Source organism: Heloderma suspectum, chromosome 5 (genome assembly GCF_057233095.1).
Source record: "Heloderma suspectum isolate Gila_16-S chromosome 5, 16-S_ref, whole genome shotgun sequence".
NCBI lineage: Eukaryota > Metazoa > Chordata > Lepidosauria > Squamata > Helodermatidae > Heloderma > Heloderma suspectum.
Genome location: NC_139462.1, coordinates 217,086,021 through 217,108,681, shown reverse-complemented (window position 1 = coordinate 217,108,681; position 22,661 = coordinate 217,086,021). Strand labels below are relative to the sequence as shown.

The window sequence follows — 22,661 nt, the reverse complement described above, 5'->3', positions numbered from 1 at the left end:
AGAAGCATCCTTACTGTGCCAACTGCACATTCCCACTTAATGTAAACAAGAAACTTATGTATAAATATAATTGTTAGCTTAGATTCCAAGTTAGTGCATTAATGGTATTCAAAACTCACTATGCCATTATTTACGTACATACAGAATCCCAGACATCTGCACTATTAGATATGCCTGTAACTCCACTATTAACATCCTTATAGCAGAATTATAACATTAAAAAGTATCCATTGATTTAGGGCAATGTTATTATGTGGGATTATTTTCTATGTGACATTTTAAAATGCAAAATGCTGGGCATGTATCCAACCTAGAATGTGTGTGTGCGCGCGCGCTCGCACATGTGATAATATCTGAATTTCCAACATCATGCCATCAATTTGAGATGGCATCTATGTGGCACTCAAGTCACCATACAACTCAGTTATTTAAGGCGGCATCCTGTATTGTAACTGCTCTTCACCTTGGGGATTACTTTCAAACAATTAACTCTTTGTGTTGTACCTGCGAAAATCCAGAAGGGACCTTGTGGATGCAGGAACTTTCTGGTCATGCCAAGTAAGGAAATGGAATTGTGTCACTGTCCGTGTCTCACTTGTTTGAAGGTTTTTCAAGTAAAAGCTTCTCACAAGGAAATCTTCACACCAGATGTGCTCAGAAACCAGATTTACCTAGAGTTACATGAAAAGTACAAAACTGAATAAAAAAAGGCATATAATGTAAAAGCATAAAATGTCATACTAACTGTATATATGCATCAGGGACACTACCCACTGGGAATGTCTTTCATTTTAAAAAGTGGTAGACTCTAATATAAGTAAGTGCAATATTATTTTAGTTATATGTCATGGCAGAGTATCCTATTTAGGAATTATTCAAACTTTTGCATAGTAGGTAGATTTACTTCATTTTAATAAAAATGCATATTTTTGATCATTTTCTCTGATGGACTCGACAGATATTACATATTTTCTAACCACAATAGTTTACCTGATGTATTAGGACAGATGCTAAACAGCAGGTATATGTGAGCTACCCCAACCCACCTCTACTTGGCTCTTTGTCGGCACCACAATCCTTTGCAGAAATTATTAGCCCAACAATTCCAGACACTAGAAGATGTAATGTGGTAGAATGTTAGACAGAGGGTTGGATTTGCATGTAGAAGCCCAGGTTCATTCCTTGTCCAGCTCACTGGGCAGCTTCGGCAAACCATTATTGCTTAATCTCATCTACCCCTTCTGGGAAGAATGGATAAATAGGATGAAAATTGCAAAGGGAGATCCTAAAAACGATCTGCCAAATGTGATCTATTCGGTAATGGTGACGTAATGGGGCTCAAGCTATTTGCTGAATAGTCTTTTTAGCACTATCAACTTAAAAGGGTCTTGTATCCCAACCCTAAACATTTGTGCAGGAGTAATTACCCACAGTTTAGTAGTAAGGCACATGCTTTTATACATTTGTTGTTCAGTTGTGTCCGACTCTTCGTGACCCCATGGACCATAGCACGCCAGGCCTTCCTGTCCTGTGCTCTCTCCTGGAGCGTGCTCAAGTCCATATTCATTGCATCAATGATGCTATCTAGCCATCTCATCTTCTGCCGTCCCCTTCTCCTTTTGCCTTCAGTCTTTCCCAGCATCAGGGTCTTTTCCAGAGAGTTTTCTCTTCGCATTAGGTGGCCAAAATATTTGAGCTTCAGCTTCAGTATCTGTCCTTCCAATGAGCACTCAGGGTTGATTTCCTTTAGGATGGACTGATTTGACCTCCTTGCAGTCCAGGGGACTCGTAAGAGTCTTCTCCAGCACCACAGTTAGAAAGCATCAATTCTTCGGCGCTCAGCCTTCCTTATAGTTCAGCTCTCACAGCCATACGTTACTACTGGGAAAACCATAGCTTTGATTAGACAGACCTTTGTCGGCAAGGTGATGTCTCTGCTTCTGACTATGCTGTCTAGGATTGCCATAGCTTTCCTCCCAAGGAGCAAGCGTCTTTTAATTTCATGGCTACAGTCACTGTCTGTGGTGATCTTGGAGCCCAAGAAAATAAAATCTGTCACTGCTTCCATTTCTTCCCCTTCCATATGCCAGGAAGTGATGGAGCCAGATGCCATGATCTTAGTTTTTTTAATGTTGAGTTTCAAACCAGCTTTTGCACTCTCCACTTTCACCCTCAACAAGAGGCTCTTTAGATCCTCCTCGCTTTCTGCCATTAGGGTGGTATCGTCTGCGTATCTGAGGTTGTTGATAATTCTCCCGGCAATCTTAATTCCGAGCTGTGATTCATCCAACCCGGCGTTTCTCATGATGTACTCTGCATATAAATTAAATAAGCAGGGCGACAATATGCAGCCTTGTTGTACTCCTTTCCCAATTTTGAACCAATCGGTTCCATGTCTGGTTCTCATTGTTGCTTCTTGACCCTCGTACAGGTTTCTCAGGAGAGAGGTAAAGTGGTCTGGTACTCCCATCTCTTTAAGAATTTGCCACAGTTTGTTGTGATCCACACAATCAAAGGCTTTAGCGTAGTCAATGAAGCAGAAATAGACATTTTTCTGGAATTCTCTTGCTTTCTCCATGATCCAGTGAATGTTGGCGATTTGATCTCTAGTTCTTCTGCCTCTTCGAAACCCAGCTTGTACTTCCGGTAGTTCTCGGTTCGCATACTGCTGAAGCCTAGCTTGCAGGATTTTGAGCATAACCATGCTGGCATGTGAAATGAGCACAATTGTACGGTAGTTTGAACACTCTTTGGCATTGCCCTTCTTTGGAATTGGAATGGAAACTGACCTTTTCCAGTCTTGTGGCTACTGTTGAGTGTTCCAAATTTGTTGGCATATTGAGTGCAGCACTTTAACAGCATCATCTTTTAGGATTTTAAATAGCTCAGCTGGAATACTGTCATCTCCGCTAGCTTTGTTGTTAATAATGCTTCCTAAGGCTCACCTGCCTTCACTCTCTAGGATGTCTGGCTCAAGTGCAGTGACCGCACTATCATGGCTATCAGGGACATTAAGATCTTTCCTGTATAGTTCTTCTGTGTATTCTTTCCACTGCTTCTTAATCTCATCTGCTTCTGTTAGGTCCCTGCCTTCTTTGTCCCTTATCATGTCCGTCTTTGCACAAAACGTTCCCTTGATATCTCCGATTTTCTTGAAGAGATCTCTAGTCTTTCCCATTCTGTTGTTTTCCTCGATTTCTTTGCATTGTTCATTTAAGAAGGCCTTCTTGTCTCTCCTTGCTATTCTCTGGAACTCTGCATTCAGTTGGATATATCTTCCCCTTTCTCCCTTGCTTTTCGCTTCCCTTCTTTCCTCAGTTACTTGTAAAGCCTCATCAGACAGCCACTTTGCTTTCTTGCATTTCATTTTCTTTGGGATGGATTTTGTTGCTGCCTCCTGAACAATGTTACGGACCTCTGGCCATAGTTCCTCAGGCACTCTGTCTATCAGGTCTAATCCCTTAAATCTATTCCTCATCTCCACTGTATATTCATAAGGGATATGACTGAGGTCATACCTGAATGGTTTAGTGGTTTTCCCTGCATTCAAGTTAATCTGAAATTTTGCAACAAGAACCTCATGATCTGAGTCAGCTCCAGGTCTTGTTTTTACTGACTGTATAGAGCTTCTCCATCTTTGGCTGCGAAGGACATAATCAATCTGATTTCAATATTGACCATCTCGTGATGTCCATGTGTAGAGTCACCTCTTGTGCTGTTGGAAAAGCGTGTTTGCTATGATCAGCGTGTTCTCTTGGCAAAACTCTATTAGCCTTTGTCCTGCTTCATTTTGTACACCAAGGCCATGCTTGCCTGTTATCCCGGTGATTTCTTGACTTCCAACTTTAGCATTCCAATCCCCTATGATGAAGAGGACATCTTTTTTTGGTGTTAGTTCTAGAAGGTGTTGTAAGTCTTCATAGAACTGATCAACCTCAGCTTCTTCGGCATCAGTGGTTGGGGCACAGACTTGAATTACTGTGATGTTGAATGGTTTGCCTTGGATTCGTACTGAGATCATTCTATCGTTTCTAAGATTGTACCCCAGTACTGCTTTTCCCACCCTTTTGTTGACTATGAGTGCTACTCCATTTCTTCTAAGGGATTCTTGCCCACAGTAGTAGATATGATGGTCACCTGAATTAAATTCACCCATGCTTGTCCATTTTAGTTCGCTGATTCCCAAGATGTCGATGTTCAATCTTGCCATCTCATGTTTGACCACCTCCAGCTTACCTTGATTCATTGTTCTTACATTCCAGGTTCCTAAACAATATTGTTCTTTACAGCGTTGGATTTTCTTTTCACCACCAGACACATCCACAGCTGAGTGTCCTTTTGGCTTTGGCCCAGCCGCTTCACTCTTTCTGACGCTACTTGGAAATACCCTCTGCTCTTCCCCAGTAGTATATTGGACACCCTCTGACCTGAGGGGCTCATCTTCCGGCATCATCTCTTTTAGCCTTGTGATACGTTCCATGGGGTTTTCTTGGCAAGACTACTGGAGTGGGTTGCCATTTCCTTCTCCAGTGGACCACATTTTGTCAGAACTCTCTGCCATGACCTGTCCATCTTGGGTGGCCCCGCACGGCATAGCTTATGGCTTCACTGAGTTACGCCAGCCCCTTCGCCACAACAAGGCAGTGATCCATGAAGGGGTTTTATACATAAGGTCCTGGTTTAATTTTAGGCATCTTGAAGCCTGGAGAACCACGGTCAGTCAAAGGTAGACAACACTGGACTAGATGGACCAGTGGTCAGACTCAGGATGACAGTATCCTATGTTCCCAATATAAAGTGATGCCCCTGAAATACTAGAATAATATTGCTTTGCAAATGTTGCACAAACACTGTGATGGATTCACTCCCTTTATAGATAGGCTTAAATAAAAAGCTGAATCCTACTAAGACTGCAGGAAAGAGCAATCCTTTGGGAAGCCATAGGATTGTTTAGTTTACTGGCTCTGGGGTCAGAGACAGAGCTCCAACCTTGGAGCCAGTAAACCGGGCTCCCTGCCCCCTCCTCCTCATAGCCAGGACAGAGAGAACCACGCCAGCTATCTCTCCATGCTTGAAAACCTGAGCGTTGAAATGGGGGAAAGGGGGCAGGGGCAGGGAAGAGACCGGGGAAGCTGCCTTACGCAGTTCCTATGCTTGCCCCAGCCTCCTTCCCTCCTGCTCTGAAGCACCGTGGCTAGACAGGCAAAATTGCCTGTCTAGCAAAAGTGCAGGGTGACTGGAGTGCAAAAGTGAGGATCAACTCTATGCTCCGGCCACCCTACATTAGGATACTTGGCCACCTCTGACTTTGGAGGCTGCCAACTATCAACAGAGGATTGCACCCTAAATGCAAATACTCTACCTTGAGTTGGTTGTATATAATCAGTCAGTTAATGTATCTTAGGCTAATATCCCGCTTTAACACTAGCAGAATCTGAGCAAAATGGCCCTGAAACTGAGCTGATTGTGCACAAAATAATAGTTGGCATGTGAGAGAAGCAAAACAGTTACAGGTAACATTCCACTTCTAGAAGTAGACATAGATAAAGCCTAGAGAGACAGAAAAGCTATCCAAACTGTATGACCACTGTGATCACAGCTTGCGGAACATCTCCAGCATGCAGAAACAGTTTTCCTCATGTGTAATGGATTCCTATGCAAGTTTCTGCACATGGAAGACATAGCAATGGATTTGCTTCATCTCCATGCCCATAGCAGATGCTGCGGTGTACTGTTGCATGACTAGCAGCTAGAGCTATTTGACTCATGCATGTGGAGATGGGTAGCTGGAATGCATAAACAGCAGCTTTGCAGCATGTTGTTTCAAAACATATTGCCATTATTTCTCTAACATTTCTGTATAATTTGCAAAAAAAAGTGTCACAAAGTAAAATCTGACACAATTGTATATAGTAACAAATTGCTGAGTGTAGAGCCAGATCCACAGTGATGGTTTCAATATAACCAGCTGAACAACCCACACTTAAAGCAAAGCAGAGATGAAGATGAAAGTGCAGTTATAAACCCTGCCAAGGCCTCTTCAGAAACATGTGGTATAATAGAAATCCTAAATAAATGAATAGCTGGTGTGATAGCAAGAAAAAGTGCAGAAACTTCACTTTACAGTCACCATAGACCCAACTCAGACCTAAATGCCAGATATAGTAAGCTCTTATAGGGGGGCTGCGAAGCCTGTGAGCAGAACAAGAGAAATCTGCCCCGGCTTTCTTGACTGAAGATGTTGCTGTAGCTACGTGAGTTTAATCTGCTCTTTGGGATATAATAACTATGTACATCTATAGGTCTGAATTGAAAAAAAAGCAAAATAAAAATTTGTTTAATTATCTAAATAAGACAACTTTTGATAAGCTGTGGAACCTACAGCTACTGTTAAATGTTTATAGGGACAGTATTTTCTTAATGTATTAATTTTAATTCCCTCCTTGTTTGTATTTTGTATTTTAAATTCTTGGGAAGAAAGCATTCTAATTTGTAAACCTCTTTGGCCATATATATATACATTTAGAATCTGCATAGAATTGCTTTTCTGCTAACCATGCTATCAAGATATGCATAGAATTTTCAATGAAGCTGAAATGATTCAAGAACCACAAGATTGCATTTTATGGTAGACCTCAGCTCAGTTTGCAGGTCAAATCCCATTAAGCAATATTTTGCTCTGTATGAAATCAATCCACACACTTACTGTCAGGTTTACAAGCAGATATTTTGTTTAAGTACCTCGTAGATATGGTAGAGGTTTGACCCTTCATCTGGCCAATAGTGGTAGCACTGTTTGACTCCATTTTCAGCAAGGGGTGTCAGCATGACAATAACGACACAGCCGTTTTCCCAGACCATCTGCAGACAAAGAAAGACACCGTGGCCACACAGTGACTGCCTAATTACTGCATGACATGTATAATTACTGCACTCAGACACACAATCGAAATTTATTCCATTCACAGGAAATGTATTTCATTTTCATTAGACACTTTTCTCTGCAGCTGCTTCCAAATCTCTGGATAAACTGGCATCATATTTTGTATGTTCACTTGAAATATTAAAGAATCTTCAAAGAATTCCTTCAAATGCATTTTAAATAGATGCTATGCCTTTCTTTGGAATTATCTTCAGTCCTTTTTCACTTTCACACTCCTAATTTACAAAAGAAACAATGGATAGTGTTTTTTAAAAAAACATCCGCTGCATCATATTTGTTTGCTGTATGCAAAACCAATATGGGTGCGTGTAATTAACAAGATACCACTAAAATCTACCATGCTAAAGTCAAATAGAAATACTGGTTGGATGTTTAGGTTGGATTTTTTAGCTGCTTGTCATGTTAAAATACAATCAGTCAAGTTGTCATGTTATAGCTATAAAATGCAGCTATAAAAGCTGCATTCAGAAAAAAACAACAACTAGTAGCCTTCTGGAAAGGTATTCATGCATCATATATTCCTCCCTCCTTGCCAAACCCATATCAGAACCTTCCTTCCAGAAGTCAATGTGTTTACTCATAAGCAACTAAACTACAGTTTCTCTCTCTCACACACACGTACACATGTGCGTGCATGTCAAATAAAATATAATGCACCCTACTCCCAAAATATACAGGTATCCTGAACAGATCACAACAGGGATACTTCAACTGAGGGACTATTTAATAATTATAGTAGCCTGAGAGCAAACAAAAAAGTATCTAAGGCATTTGCAAAGGTTTGCTAGATGTTATTCACAGAAGCAACAAAACAAGCCAGGATGGTATATCTATGTTGAAAACACAGCTTGTTGTTGAACAAAAACCCTCCACTGAATTAATATGGAGCTGCATAATCGCCAAAAGTCTTCATTATTATGGTGTACATTGATGCTATATTTGCATGCAATTTTCATTGTCTTTTTATTAGCATATAAAATTACCTCATGAAAAGGAAACTGATCTTTCTGCAAAGGGTTACGTTTATTTCAGAGAAATATTTATAAGCAACTGCATTGAGATGTAAATGCAGTAAACAAGAAAAAGGGGCCGTTTGGATAAGCAGCACAGAGATGTTACATTCAATTAAAAGCTTCCTTCTTTACGGCACACAACCTTTTTTTTTTTTTTTTTTTACCCTGGTTCCATTTGCTTTATTTATAGAACCATTAATTTTTATTTAAAAAATATTTTCATACAAATATTTGATAGCATTTAGGCAAAGACAAAAGTATATATATTGTAATGCTTGGAACAAATTCTAGACACTTCAGATTTTAATTTTATTTCTTGGGTGGGGACAGGGAAGAGTAAAACTCTGCTTACAGTCTTCTATGACAACCCCATCCTCCCCAAGAGATTTTCCAGTTCCAATGAAAGCAGTGAAGGTAGTTAATTTTGCTACCAATTCTGAACAATAATAAAAAAAATGCAATAGATTTACAGCAGCAAATAATTTGTAAGTATCAGTTTTCTGTTCCTTTCAAAGACTTATACTAATTTCTGGGGGGAAATGGAATACTAAATATATTAAAAGATACACTCTATTCCATTAATTAATACACTTCACCAAATTCTAAACCATATCTCTTATTTTAAGTTATCTGTGTTAACAAAACAAAACAAAACCCTCACAAAACTTGGCCAGGCTAGCTGGAGCTTCTATCATATAATGATTTAATGTGCCTTTAGAAGGTATAGAAGCTCACTGAAGCCATTACGGAAATGAGGAGAAACATGGTTTTTATGAGTGCAATAAAAACACAATGATCTAAGTCATAAACTAATCATCTAGCAGTTGCCTGTGCCACCCAAGTGTAACATTATGAAAGCCCAGTCATTTAGAGAGGGGAAGAGGGGTCCTTACAGTTTGGCAACCCTTTTCACTGACTACCCCCCCCCCCGCAACATTTCATCACAGAGAAGCTGCCTCAAATCTCTGAAAATTCCCTTTAAGCATAAATCCAAATGAAAGTTAATTTAAACAAACAATTTCAAAGTTACCCTAGGGTACTATATTTCTTTACAAGTCATTTTACGAAGTACATGACACTCAAACTAGCAATACAACTGAATTCCAGCAACGGAATTTTAGGATATTGCAGTTATATTTAACACTTTGATGTCTACAATATTTTTCCATTTTAAAAACTGCATTCTCTCCCACCCACTTTCTTTGAGATCTCTTAGTGGTGTTTTCTGGCCACGTGTATTTTTGTACCTGCTGCAAAAAGACACCACTTAGCCATTCATATGCTAACAATATTGAGAGATTTAGGGCACAATCCTATCGGGATAGGCGGCAGCCCCCGAACTCGGAGGCGACTGCCTATCCAATGCAGGGCACGAGAAGCGCAGCAGAGATCGTCCTCTCTGTGCTTCAGCCGCCCTACATTTGCAGCTAGACAGCCAATTTTGGGGAAGCAGCTGCAGCCTGCCAGACGACATGTAGGATGTGTCGTACTGGCAATTCCGCCTTCCCCACCCCAAAATGCCCCCAGGAATGCCCCGTTTTCACCACTCCATGCTCCTCTTCTGACCGCGGGGCCATTCCAAGCTGCCTGTGAGGCAGCACGTGGGGAGGGGAATGTCAGTTCTCAGGGAACCGACCTTGGAGAGCATGGGCTCCGAGGTTGGTTCCTGGGAACTGACATATCCTATGGCCATCTAGCCACTGACTAGCAGCCATAGGACTGCTCCCTTATTTTATTTATTAATTGGATATGCTACTTTATAGTGCAACTGTTTGAGAGGTTCCCATCATAAGAAAAAATGTTACAATCCATCCGGATTCTGCTACCTGAGGCAATTGCTTCATAGTAAGGCCAGCTTATATGCCCTCATCTTCTACAGGAAGATATGTTCAGTGCTCCAAACAGAATATTTCTTCCATGGCTGACCAGGCAGACCAGCCACTATAAATGAACAGAGAAAATGGATATCCAGCAACATATGCTGTTGAAACATCAACGTTAAACTCCTTTTATGTCCTTCTCCCATTCCCATCTCCAGTCATGCTATTTCCTGTGTCTGGAAGAACCTCCCTCTCTGTCTTCTTTTTAGAATGAATCCAATCCAGGCACACAGCTGTACCTCTGGGGTCAAGTTTGAGAAGGCCTTGCATCAGTCTCCCTGTATATATGGAAAACTAACTCTTTCATGTGTGGTGGCATGGTGCATATGCAAGACATGGAGTTATAAACATTCATTTTTGAACTAGCATCATACTCATAGCCTGGCCCCAGAACTCTTAAAACAGCAAAGGATCCCTGAACCCTGAGAGGGGGAAATATACTCTCTCTAGAACATCTTGGGAAACATTGCTTGAGGCACAAGTAAGGCAAAGGAAGCCTAAAGGACAGTGAAGCCTCCACTCCCGCTCCTTAAGTTTTCTTCCCCACATCCTCAGACAGACACTTTCCCAAAACCTTCTGTCACTCTACAGATCCTTCCTTCATAACCACATCAGTCCTAGAGGCAGTCTGGGACATTATAGGCCTGGTGGAGTACATGCCTCAGGTAGCATTTGGCTGTTTTAATTAGAAGAGCTCCTCCAGCAAGACAGGACTTACAACACCCATCCTGTTGGACTATTTCAATCATCAAAAGCCTCCAGACTAGAACTGAAATAACACTCTGAATTCGCTGCTTCCTGATTGAGGGATTCACCCTACTAGTTAATCTCATTTTGTCTCTGGCTTCTACAGTGTGCTTATCACTGTATGCTCTGTTCTAGTGGTGTTCAAATCATGCACCCCTATCAGTAAAAGTTTTTTAGCATGCACCCCAATATATGTATATTTATTTATAAATTATATGCATGTACTACTGCACTACTATATTATTTATATTATAAAACATACACAAAAAATAGAAATTAAAAAGGATGAGATAACAATAAAATAAAAATATTTATTTTTTTATTTTATTAATGGTAAAAAAAACCCTTTTTGCTGTCACTAAAAAAATATTATTGTATGTTTTGTGAGGGTTTGTTTAGTTAATACTAGATAATATAATCCATAAATCCACTTAACTGGGCACACGTTGTCACAATACGCTGAAAGCAAACAATCAAGTGAGGGCGCCACTGTTGACTTGAAAGGAGGAGAAAGGACTCCTTGCAAGCAGGGGAAAGGCACGCTTGGCCAGGCTCCTGCCTGCGCTGGTCGCACGCCCTGCGCAGAGTTGGACAAGCATGGCAGCCCCCGCTCCTTGGCCAGCTGGCGGTTTGGCCTGGGCTGTTAACCCTGCCCGCTCTCCTTCGGCAGGTTGGCAGCTGAGAGGAAAGCACGTGCTTCCTTCTTGGCTTCATTCTGCCAAAAGGGAGTGGGAAGGGTTAATCCCCACCCTCCTTCGGCAGGATGGCAGTTGCTCCGGTGCCACAGCCGAGTAAGCAACTGTGCCTTCCTCTGCCGTGCCTGGCAGAGAATGATGCAGGTGCTCTTGGTGGCTGTGGCAGAGGCAGGATAGGACAGGAGCCGAGAGAGAAATGCCATGAGCTGCCCTCTCAGCTCCCGTCCTATCCTGCTGCCTCTGCTGCAGGCATCAGTGCACACAATGGCAGCTCATCAGAGCAGTGGGAGGCTGCTCAATTATCAGGCAGCTTGCACACCCCAATTGATCGTTTTGTGCACCCCACTTTGGGGACCACTGCTCTATTCTATTGACTGCTACTGTCTGCCAGATAGATGCAGTCCATCCCCAATTGGGACTGCAGATACTTTGCTGCCCAATGTCTGGTCCTAGGTTGTGGCTCTTATGCAGGTGTTAAATGTGAATAGGGCAGCCAGCCCATAGTCAACTTCTTCAGCAGTGGCTTTCCTGAAGCACCCTTGCCTTGGCACTTCCATTGCCATCTGGTTCACCTCACTGTTCATTTGTCAGCCCCTGCCATTTAATCCATCCCTGTTTTCTTTTTATAATGTACACTGTTAAGCCCAATTAATATTTTACCCTAGCAGTGGGAGACACTCTTTACACGAATATTCTCCCCTACATTCCTCAGCATATGTCAATTCCATATGCATACAGGCATATTTATAATTAAAATAGTGAAATTAACGAGACTTACATACTGAAAAGCCGAAAAACAGCAATTTTTTTTGGAGAGTAATGAACAGGGCTAAAATACTTCAATAAAAACATTATCCTACTGCCTTAATTATAGCAAAGTTGATGCAAGATGAAGTTCCTTCAGAAGATGGTTCTACAGATGGGCACTATAGCCAAGAACTAACTAACTCTCTCTCTCTCTCTCTCTCTCTGGTTGCCTTCAGTCTCACCTTAGACAGCAGGGGCACCCTGAGGAAGACCTCAGCAGATGACCTTAGCATATGGGCAGACTGATACAGGAGAAGGCAATCCTTTGGATATCTTGATCCCAAGTCATTTAGGGCTTCATAAGTAAGCATCAGCACCTGCAGCTGAAGGGTAACATCAGTATTAGCCCTTAAAATACCCAGTTTACTCACAACTAACCTTCCTAGTTCAGACTGATAACTGGACATTTCAGTGTCATGGACTTTGGTATTTCAGCACTAACCAAGTGTAGCCCAAGAAAATAAGAGATATATTCTGTAAGAATTCTCCTATTGTTTTATTATTTAGTTTCTAATAGGCTTCCAAATCTTGATTGGGTTATATTTCGCCAATACAACAAATCATAAATGCGGGTGATCTCACTCAAGCACTCCTGCTATTAAAGTGCTGCAGAGAAATAATCAGAAAGAACACTAGTTTCGATGTGAAAATTCTGAAAAGCATGGGGCAGTATCCAACTGTGTTATTCCGCTAGTGCAAATTACATTGTGCTAGCAGAAAGTAGTTTTTGAACTATGCACAAGACGAGAACCAGTTGAAGTTACATCTATGGAGCCACAGTTGCGCAACCTGTTGCACAGCTGCTTGTGCATTATGTTTGTGCAATCACTGTGTATTACACTTGTGCAACTGGTTGCACAATGGGCTGGACAAGTATAACGTGCAACACTTGCACAACAAAAAAGTTTAGCAGAGCTCTGCTAGTGCTATTTGAGTTTGTGGAATGACACCGTTGGGTATTACCATAGTTTAACAAGCAATAACCTAATGTGGAACTAATTAAAAGTGTATCTGGATAAAAAAACACAGGTTGCATTTTGGTTCTCCCATTAAGGTCTCCTGCTTGTCCTCTAAACTTTTCACTGTTGGAAGGCAGATCTACTCTAGAGATCGCAGCAGGTTTTTATAAATCAGTGCATGGGTTCGCATGTAACGCTAACCCATGGAATGTGTTGTTGAATTCAAGGCTGTCATGATGTGCGAACCCAGCGGCGCTAACAAACCATGCTCTGTTAACCACAAAAAAAACCAGAACCTCCCCCCCAATGTTGCATGACTCCCCTGGCTGCCACTAGTCAGACAGCTGCATGCTAAGAAAAATCAACAGACTTATAACTGGAATGGAGTCTTATGAGCAAATTTGTTAAATAAACCTGTTAAATGCCTGGATTCCGTAGACTTTCGAAACAGACCTTTTTGGTGTGGATCAACTGGATGGCTGTGGACGCTTTTGATAAAAAAAGAAAAAGTACAGAAGGCACTTTTGCATGTGGTGCATCTTCCAAATGTTTCTCATATTAACTGTTATTTGGGTTGGATTCAGACTTGCCACACTGCAAGTGGAAGGGTTCCTTCTGTTGGTGGAGGGAGCCAGTGGAGGAAGGAGGTGGGGTGCTGATTTTCACCTATTCTTCTTTCCCCCTGAAGACCCAAGACCACCTCACACACTGTTCGGGAGGGTGTCCCAGCTTTCCAGAGTAGACTTTGGGGGGCGTATAGTGCTTTGTGGGGAGGGTGAATTGGCAAAAGTCACCACTCTGCCTCTTTCTGCAGTAGGAACATCCAGTTGGCAGAGTTGTCTGTACAACTCTGGATCCAGGTCCTTACTTTTCAACTGGCACTAAAGCAATATCTACAGGTAGTTTGAGAAAGAAGAAGAGGGGAATGTTTTCTCATCTGGAAAGAGCCTACAAATAGGTGTAGACTTCCCAGGGAATTTTCATGAATTATCCTAATAATTACTTTTACTCTGTAATGCAGCCCAGCTCAAACTTGTGAGTTCATCATACCAGCTATTATTATAATCTGCTAGGCACTTTGATAGCCTCCTTTTTACAGTCTGAGGCAGGCAGAAAAAAGGAGGTTAGAGTGCCCCCTAAAAGCCATTATATCTAACTGGTGGATGTGATAGATAGAACTAAAATTGTGCAGAGCTGCTGTAATCCTCACATCATTCATGAATGTTAAAGCAATATAGACAATTACTGATGTTGCAAAAGCTTATAATTATCTGGCTCAGGACATGAACTTTTCCAGTTCAAATGCTCAGCTGCATTACAAATTGCTATTTCCTGCGTTTCCTAGTACGCATAGGTAAGTTTTCCAGAATACCTGGAATATGCCAGAGGTCCCCAAATTGTTTTGGTCCAGTGAACACATTTCGATTTGAATGTCATGGGAATTCTCAGAAAATGGCTGCCATGGTGGGCATGGCCAGTCACAAAACACCCTTTTCTCAGAAGGCAAACTGGTAAGGCTAATACAAAAATAACTTGTCTAAGAACTTGAATACAAGGCGTGGCAGGAGGGATGGTTTCTAAGCTCCAAAACACAATAATCCTTGGTTTTTTGCTTGAAAATCCATTTCACAGAAGGCACACTGTTGAAGCGAAGGGCCAAGTAACGGCCAAGAAAATAAGTACAAGGTAGAGATGAGGCCTCAAATTCCAAATCATATATTTGCTCCCACAAAGCAGGACAGAATTCCCATTTCACAGAAGGCAAACTGGTGATGCTCAGAGAAACACAGGCAAAACACCTGGACTTCACACCAAAAAGGCAACACACTCAAGTGGGGCCCACTGGCATTCTTGAAAACAAAAGTGGTGTGGATACCTAGGGATGTGTATGTTGGCACAGTGGTGCCCACAGGCACTACATGGGGAACTTCAGACCTAAGTATTCAAAAGCGATCATCAAACAATCTGGAAAACCAAATTTCTCGAGGCTGTGTTCGGAATATATGGTGTCCAGAACACCTGGTATCCCTACTGTCACAATTTATGAGCCTGTAGTTTTTGTTTAGAGAAATTTCATTTAACACAGATTACTCCTCTTTGAAACCATGGTTACATTTCTTTCCTGCACAGAAAAGAAAATAGGCTCAAAAGTTTCATCTGTTACTACTATGAAAGACAACACAGAATAAATACATGAATGCACCAAGTCAAACAAATGTAATGGTGCACACCAGATGCGCAAAGTAATCCCCATTTTCCTCAGCAGTTATACAAATACACATTTTAGAGCTGGAGAAAACTTCATGAACTACTGTTTGCTTCATTATTTCTACTTTACTTGGGATAAGCAATACCCATCATACACCTTGTGTTGCAGACTAGATTTGGCAGAAATGACGACACTGCACATGCAATTTGCCACCTTTAGCTACTTGATGACATTTCTGAGTCAGTCACATGTTGTTTAGGCTAATGAGCCAGCTACCCAGCACAGTCAGTACTGAAGGATGCTTGTGCAAAGTCTACGTTATTTGCTTCAGGCTCTTTAATAGAGCAGTACTGAAATATGTGTATCCTGTATAGAATGTAATGGATTCTTATTAAACTAAGTTTTTATAAATTTATTTAATTCCTTAGTCTTATTTCATCTGCAGCACAATCTTAAGCATGCTTAAGCGCAAAGTCCTACTAAGATGAAATGGCTTCTCCCTAAGTATGCTTAGAATTGCAGCCTTGCCTGTACATCGAAATTAAATCTTAGTGAGTGTGCTGAGAATTGAAGCTTGCATCTGCAAAGGACATTGGCAGTTAATTTTTAGTTATTTATGTATTTGTAATAGTTACATACCGCTAAATATAATAAAATCCCTAAGTGGTAATGAAAGTATTTTAAAGTATTTCCTACCAGTATCAACTAAACACACACACACACACACACACACACACACGCGCACGTATGTGAGCACACAACTGCTTTGAAATGCCTAAGATCTGTCTGTTTTTTCAGAAACTGCTGAGCAGCTGCCTAAACAATTATGTCCTTTTAGAGATGGTGTGAAGATGGTTCAGAAGCTGCAGCTTGTGCAAAATGTGGCGGCCAGACTGATGAAAGGGACAAGAAAGTCCGAACATAAAACAAGGTGCTGTTTTTGACCTATAAAACTGTACATAGTTCAGGACCACAGTACCTGATGGTGTGCCTGTCCCGACATGAACCTACCTGTATACTACAGTCATCAGCTAAGGCCCTCCTCCAGATGCCTTCTTTGAAGGAGGCTCAGAAGGTGGCAAAAAGGGAGAGGGCCTTCTCAGTGGTGGCCCTCCAATTATGGAATGATCTCTTCAGCGAGGCCTGCCTGGTGCCAACATTGTTATCTTTCTGGTGCCAGGTTAGGATCTTCCTCTACTCTCAGGTATTCAGCAGCATATGATAAAGTTTTGACTTGGATCCTGCATTTCTTATTGTTTAAATTGTTTAGATATCTGTGTGCTGTCTGTTTATATGTTTGCATGTAACAGTTTTTATATTATGTACAATACTGTATTTTTAAGGTTTTTAATCTTTGCAAACTGCCTAGAGAGCTTTAGCTATTGGGTGGTACATTAATGTAATACATGAAAATGAAATCAAATGGAAAAATGAAATGAAAAGCAAAGAAGAAAAGAAAAAAGGAGCTTCTTGTCTAATGGATTAGCAGTCAACCCAGTGCACAAAGAAATAGAAATGTATAATAAACTTGGCAGTTAAGATGCTCTCTTCACATATATAACAGGATACAGGTAGTTCATCTTCATCTATTGAAAAGAAAACTCATTTAAGAGTCTGATTTTGCACCAATAAACAAACGGGAGAAAGCTTAAATGACATTCATGATATGAAAGTAAGCTAATTAGAAAGCACGTCTTTGCGTCCAGAGGGAAGTTCCAGTGATGTGCAAATGTATCTGGTTTCCAACAGCTCATTATCAATCAACTTGCAGCAATATGCTTGTGTTAGCAAATACTTGCAAAATTAAAAATCACATTAGTGGTATGCAAATGACTTTTCCAACTTCATACAAGTGTCATTAGAAAGGTACAATGCCAAGTCTGAATACTAGTTAGAAATGTATGAGCATTTATAGAACCCTGCTGCCACCACTGCACAGAAGATACGCAGAATAAGCCTGCTGTATAGCATCATATACGTGTAGATGCATATTAATCTTTATCCAAATGTGTTTCTGAAATACAGTGTTGCTGTCATGTAAAGAAAGAACGTAATCAGGACTTTAAGTCAGGGATAGGGAACTTGAAGTCCAACAACTTCTGGAGGGCCGCACCTCTCATCAGTCCCAGCAAGCCTGGTCAACGTCAAGGTTGACGGGAGTTGGAATTCAACAACTGGAGGCCCACAGGTTCCACATCTCTGCCTTTTAATAGTACATCCTTTTGAATAGTACATCCTTTAACAGTACAGCTTTCTGAATCAAGGACAACACTATGTCTTTAACCAACCCAGACTGTTCTCCCTTATGTCTTAGCACTGCATCTGAACAAAATGACCTGAGATGGTATGATTTCTGGAGGATCATGTCACGTATCTATTTTCCTGAATGCTGGAATTGACTCTTTTCCTGGTAAGAATGGATGAGGCATGGGAAGATGAAGACATCTTTGTTCTACATCCATTGTGCTAAGTTAAAATTCTTTCTACAGCCCCCACCTTATAGATGATCTGGGCCATGCTGCTGCCTACTCCACCATTAGATGGACTAACAATATGTTCAGGGTAATTACGCAACCTCCTAAACATCTTCCCCCTATATTTCCAAGAGCTGTGCTATGCAGTTTGAACTGGGTTTACAAGTCTAGTCTGTAGACAAATTACAACCTGCTCAAAACAACTGTTTACCCAATTTGGATGTAATAGCAAACTATGGTTTAGCACCAATTTGGAACTGAGAGAGAAATATCAGAGCATGCAAGGGAACACACGAGGTTCAGCGCTTATTCATGTGGTGCCAAACCATAGTTTGGTGTTATGTCTGAAGCAGCCCAATATAGCTGTTGTACTGTATGCCACTTCTCTGCACTGGTATTGGACTCTCCATTGTTTCCAACCCGTTTCCTTGTCCTTGCAAACCCGCATATATTTCCATAGGAGTCAAACTGAATACCAAATTCCGGAACCTCCAATTCTCAGCTTGACAGTCTGTGCTAGTAGAGAAAAGCATGCAGATCATACACCGTTTTAATGCCCAATTTGAATAATTAAAAATTGTAGTATCTAAAGTTTTGATAATGGCAACATTTGGAGTTTTAATGATTTTTAAGATACAGGGAAATAAGACTTTAGAAATATGTCTACTGTTGCTCTTGTTAAAAAAAGGAATCCATTCAGGCTTCTGTTCTCTGGAGGAACTGTGTAGTTCCTTGCTTTTTCTAGCAAATGCTTTCCACATATATCTTGCTTGTATCCTTTTGTGGCCACGTTTACTTCAACTAGGCATACTAATAATTTACATACATACTTAATAAAGCTAAAGCTCCTCATTGGTCCTTAAGGAGAACCTATTGGTCTTCTGTGTCCTGTGAGATCATATTTTGCTCTAACACTCTCCACCTCCCACATATGCATAGTGTACACACTGAACCAAGTCCATGTGTCCACATGCAAGATCATCATCATATTCACACACAACCTAGTAAAGATTTGATATTGCATGTACCACACCCATGATTTTGCTGCAAGTTCACAGTTCTATTATACTTACTATGAATTGTTAGCATGGTGTAACTACTTGTACAAAGAAATGCCATTAACAAAAGCTTTTACCTGCCAGAAGTCTGTGACTGTAGAGGGTAGGGCGCCCTGAGCAGCTATATATGCAGGATTCCTAGGGTCATGGTCCATCTGAAAATGGGGGAAAACCAATTAGGTCCAGTGTTCAATCACAGTTTGCCACAGAATAGTGGATAAAAGCAATTTTGCATTGTATTAAAGTAGATCAACTGGGAAAGCATTTCCCTCATCTCTTGAAAACAGCGAAAGTATTTTATTTCCTTTCTTTAGTATAACAGCTTCTTTCCACAACAAAACAGGACAAGTAGTCCAATACGAAGATGTCCAATGATCAACAGCCTATTTTCTAAATATGTAACGTGAAATCGTTTAAGGAACATTTGCTGACAAAATGCATTTACTTGGGGGGTTCTGTCTCATAGCAACCTACAAGCCACTTCAAACATTTTTCAATACAGGGCATTAGGAATGCTGGGCACATTTAAGTATCTCTTCCATTTCCATCATAGTACTCAAGGGCACATGCATCTAAAAACAAGCCAAAACTGAAGAACAAACTCAATCCTGGCCTTTTCTGGTTAGTTCATTTGTTTAAAATGCAGGCTTCTAACCCTCAATAGAGAAAGTTCTGTTTAAAGACTTTAATTATTACATCTATTTCAAAGAGTGACTGAGCAGAAAAAAGAGATCCTCAGAAACAAAGCCATGAAGAGTAAATAGGATTAGGTAGTTACAATGAGTGTTTTCAAACCGATGGGTGGGTTTTCTGGTCCTAAATCTTTGTCCCCATTCTCCTGATAAGGACAAGATCAGCCGATGGGAATTTAACCACAAGAAAAACAACAAAAGCCCATTGATCGTAACCCTTAAAACAGAATTAATACACACATAAACACAGGAAGAAGGCCCATATTCTGCTTGCAGTTACAAGAGAACAAACATCAATTATTTCAGCAAATACTGAATCCTATAACTGAATTCACCCCATCCCGGCAATAAATCCAGGTTTAAAAAAATAAATAAATAGTAGATGGCAGCACCCCATAACATGATATATAAAATGTTTATAAAACCCAAGCAAGCCATTCTAATGTGGGTGACCTGTGATTGGATCCCCCAACTTAAAACAAAAACAAAACACCAAATGAATTTGTAAGAGAGTGCCAATTGGTGCATGTGCAGCAGCAACACTGGGGGAGGGTTTTTTTTTTAACCCTTTTCTCTGAGCCATTTCCCTCAGTGTTAAAGTACTCCTCAGATTTCTGAAATACTAGTGCCTGTATTGTTTTTTCCCCCCTGGAGAACACATAGCAGCATTGGGGGGGGGGGGTGCGATTTAGACTGAGAAAACCATATGGAATGAAATTCTGGGACACTTCCCCTGTTGCTATGCTATGGTTCTGTTGTTTTTTTTTAAGCCTAAGGATCCATTCACGGATCTCCTAACACAGACCTGGATTAGTCACTACTTTTCATAAGCTGTCTTTACTTATGGGGGCAGTCTGCTTGCATTATCAATATAATGCTTCAGACAGAAGCACTTTGATCTTGGCTGTGGCCAATTCCATGATCTCAAAGCCACCATTCAGAGCTTTGGTAATTGTGGTCTACTTGTTTTTTTTAAGCACACATTACTATATTGACCAGGATCTAAACAGCTATTTTAGGTATATAAGGGATTAGGCATGACCACTGCTATTTTTAACTTTTTCTCTACGAACATTACACTGCCATGCAGTACTGCTTTTGTACAAACTGCTTTTGAAATATCCACAATTTTCAAAGCAACTTGCTATCCTCTAGGGGGTGTGTGTGTGTGTGCGTGTGCGCGCGCACACATTTACACAACTACTCCAGAACCATAGACCCAAAGACCCGTTGGGACCATGGAACTAATTTCGCTGTTCTTCAGATTCTGGCCATTGTTGGTTTTATAACCTCAGTATTATAATTAGAAATTTATTACAAAACCAAACAGTATAATTTGGAAAACATGCTAGAGGCTTCTAGTAGAATATGATGATTCAACTTGTTTTATTTTAAAATTCTGCTACATATGTTTTGGGATGACTAGCTGTAAAACCTTTAAGCTACAATGTGCAAATATGTTATATATTTTTGGCCCTACCCCTTTTGCCTCTCTGGCCCTGCCCAGTACTGGAATGCAGTGCCTGGCCCCTCTGACATTTAATTTGGCCCTTGTGCTGAAAGAGCTTCCCCATCTCTGGTCTAAATAGACAGACAACCCAGTCTTATTAAGCTATTTTAGATCCCATGACACTAATATGCACAATGGCAGCAGGATCAAAGCTAGTGGACACCAGGGCAGACAGGCAGCAAAGAAGCAAAGCCGGGAAAGGTTTTAGAAGGTTAGGAGAAAGGTTCACAAATGGTACAAGGAAAGCTGGAAAAAAAAGTAGACAATGAGTAGATTTCATGTCAAGAAGCTTTAGCCAAGACCTCCAGATCAGTCTATCAGCAGGGTCTTCCTGGTTTTTTTTTTACAGTGAAGCCCTATTCGCTGAGAGAGTGATCAGGGCATTCAAAAACTGTAACTGCAGAGAGAATACATATCCTGGCTCCATCCCCTCCACCCATGACAACTAGTAGCCATTAATAACCTTTGCCTTAAGGATATAAGGATATCCTTATCCTCCTAATCGTGGGGAGGATTCTAACTGTGTTCAACTGAATGTGGTTATAATATTCCTTCAGACCTTCTCAACGTGGGAAGGTCAACGTGGGGCTGGCACTCTTGTCCCCTCCACGGTTACAATTTATGCATACCTGAATGGGCTTGAGTCAGTGTAATCGAGTAGGTAAAGTATGGGATTTAAACTAGGGAGACTTGGGTTCAAAGCCCCACTATGCCGTGAGTACATCCCATGAACACTGCTCTGACCTCCTCAGAGAAACGTGCAGGATAAAAATGTGATACCTTTGTTAACTAGACAGATAGGATCCAAAGGGGCCTCGGTAATCCATTATGTTAGTCTTGGCTATGCCTCATTCTATGTCAGCGGGGCATGAATTGGGAAGAAGTTCTAAGCAAGGGCCCAAAGTGTAGCAGCATTGATGAATGCACCTACAGACCTGATCCCAGAGCTGGTGCAAAGAAAATCACCAGTGGTAGCATTATACTGGTGCTTGAGTAAACCCTTAAACCAAATCCTACAAACAACTGCAGCTTGTCCAATTGCGTCAATTATATCAATTTTCTCAAATTCAAGTCAACTGATATAATTCAGCTGGAAGCATCAGCCAATGAAAGTTTTCTATAAATGCTTAGGCCTCTTAAGTTTACAAACAATTCTTAAGGGCATCTAGATCTCATGAGAACAGAAACAACAAAGATGTGTGAAATCTATATGTTGTACTGAAACATCCTGAAGATCATAGCACAGCTTCTTTCTCTACATTCCAGAAATTATCAATATAAATAGAAAAATCAGAAGCAGTAACCAAGATCATTTTAGAGACTAAGGGCCAACTACATCTTATACTTACTACATAGTATGTAGCTACGCTTATTTGTTAAATTGCAAGAGTAGGATGTGTATGTACACAATTCTTACCATCAAGGTAGTGTATGGCATGGAAAGGCTTACCTCTTACCTCCTCCAGTCCCACCTGCATGGCTAGGGGCTTTAGAAAAGTTGTCATTGGGGCAATTTCTATTCTGATCAGGGAGGTCAGATAAGGTAAGCCCCCCATTGCCACGCACTACATTAAGAGTAGGAATTGCATCCTGCCCAAGCATCTATAATTTAATAATCAAAAATTGAAGATGCAGACACATACACAGTAAATGTAATGTGTGGTTTGGCCCTAG

The 22,661-nt window shown here is 40.8% G+C and overlaps 1 protein-coding gene across 3 annotated transcripts in view; it reads right to left on the bottom strand.

Annotated features, from left to right (window-relative positions):
* PTPRN2 (protein tyrosine phosphatase receptor type N2) overlaps window positions 1-22,661 on the bottom strand; it is a 1,142,627-nt gene that overhangs the window by 47,517 nt on the left and 1,072,449 nt on the right. For all 3 annotated transcript variants that reach the window (XM_084859285.1, XM_084859286.1, XM_084859287.1), the window contains 3 exons: window positions 18,863-18,940; window positions 6,742-6,861; window positions 505-671 (listed from right to left, as the gene is read on the bottom strand). In XM_084859285.1, the coding sequence (XP_084715411.1) occupies window positions 505-671; window positions 6,742-6,861; window positions 18,863-18,940 (365 nt within the window). The remainder of the gene's footprint in view (window positions 1-504; window positions 672-6,741; window positions 6,862-18,862; window positions 18,941-22,661) is intronic.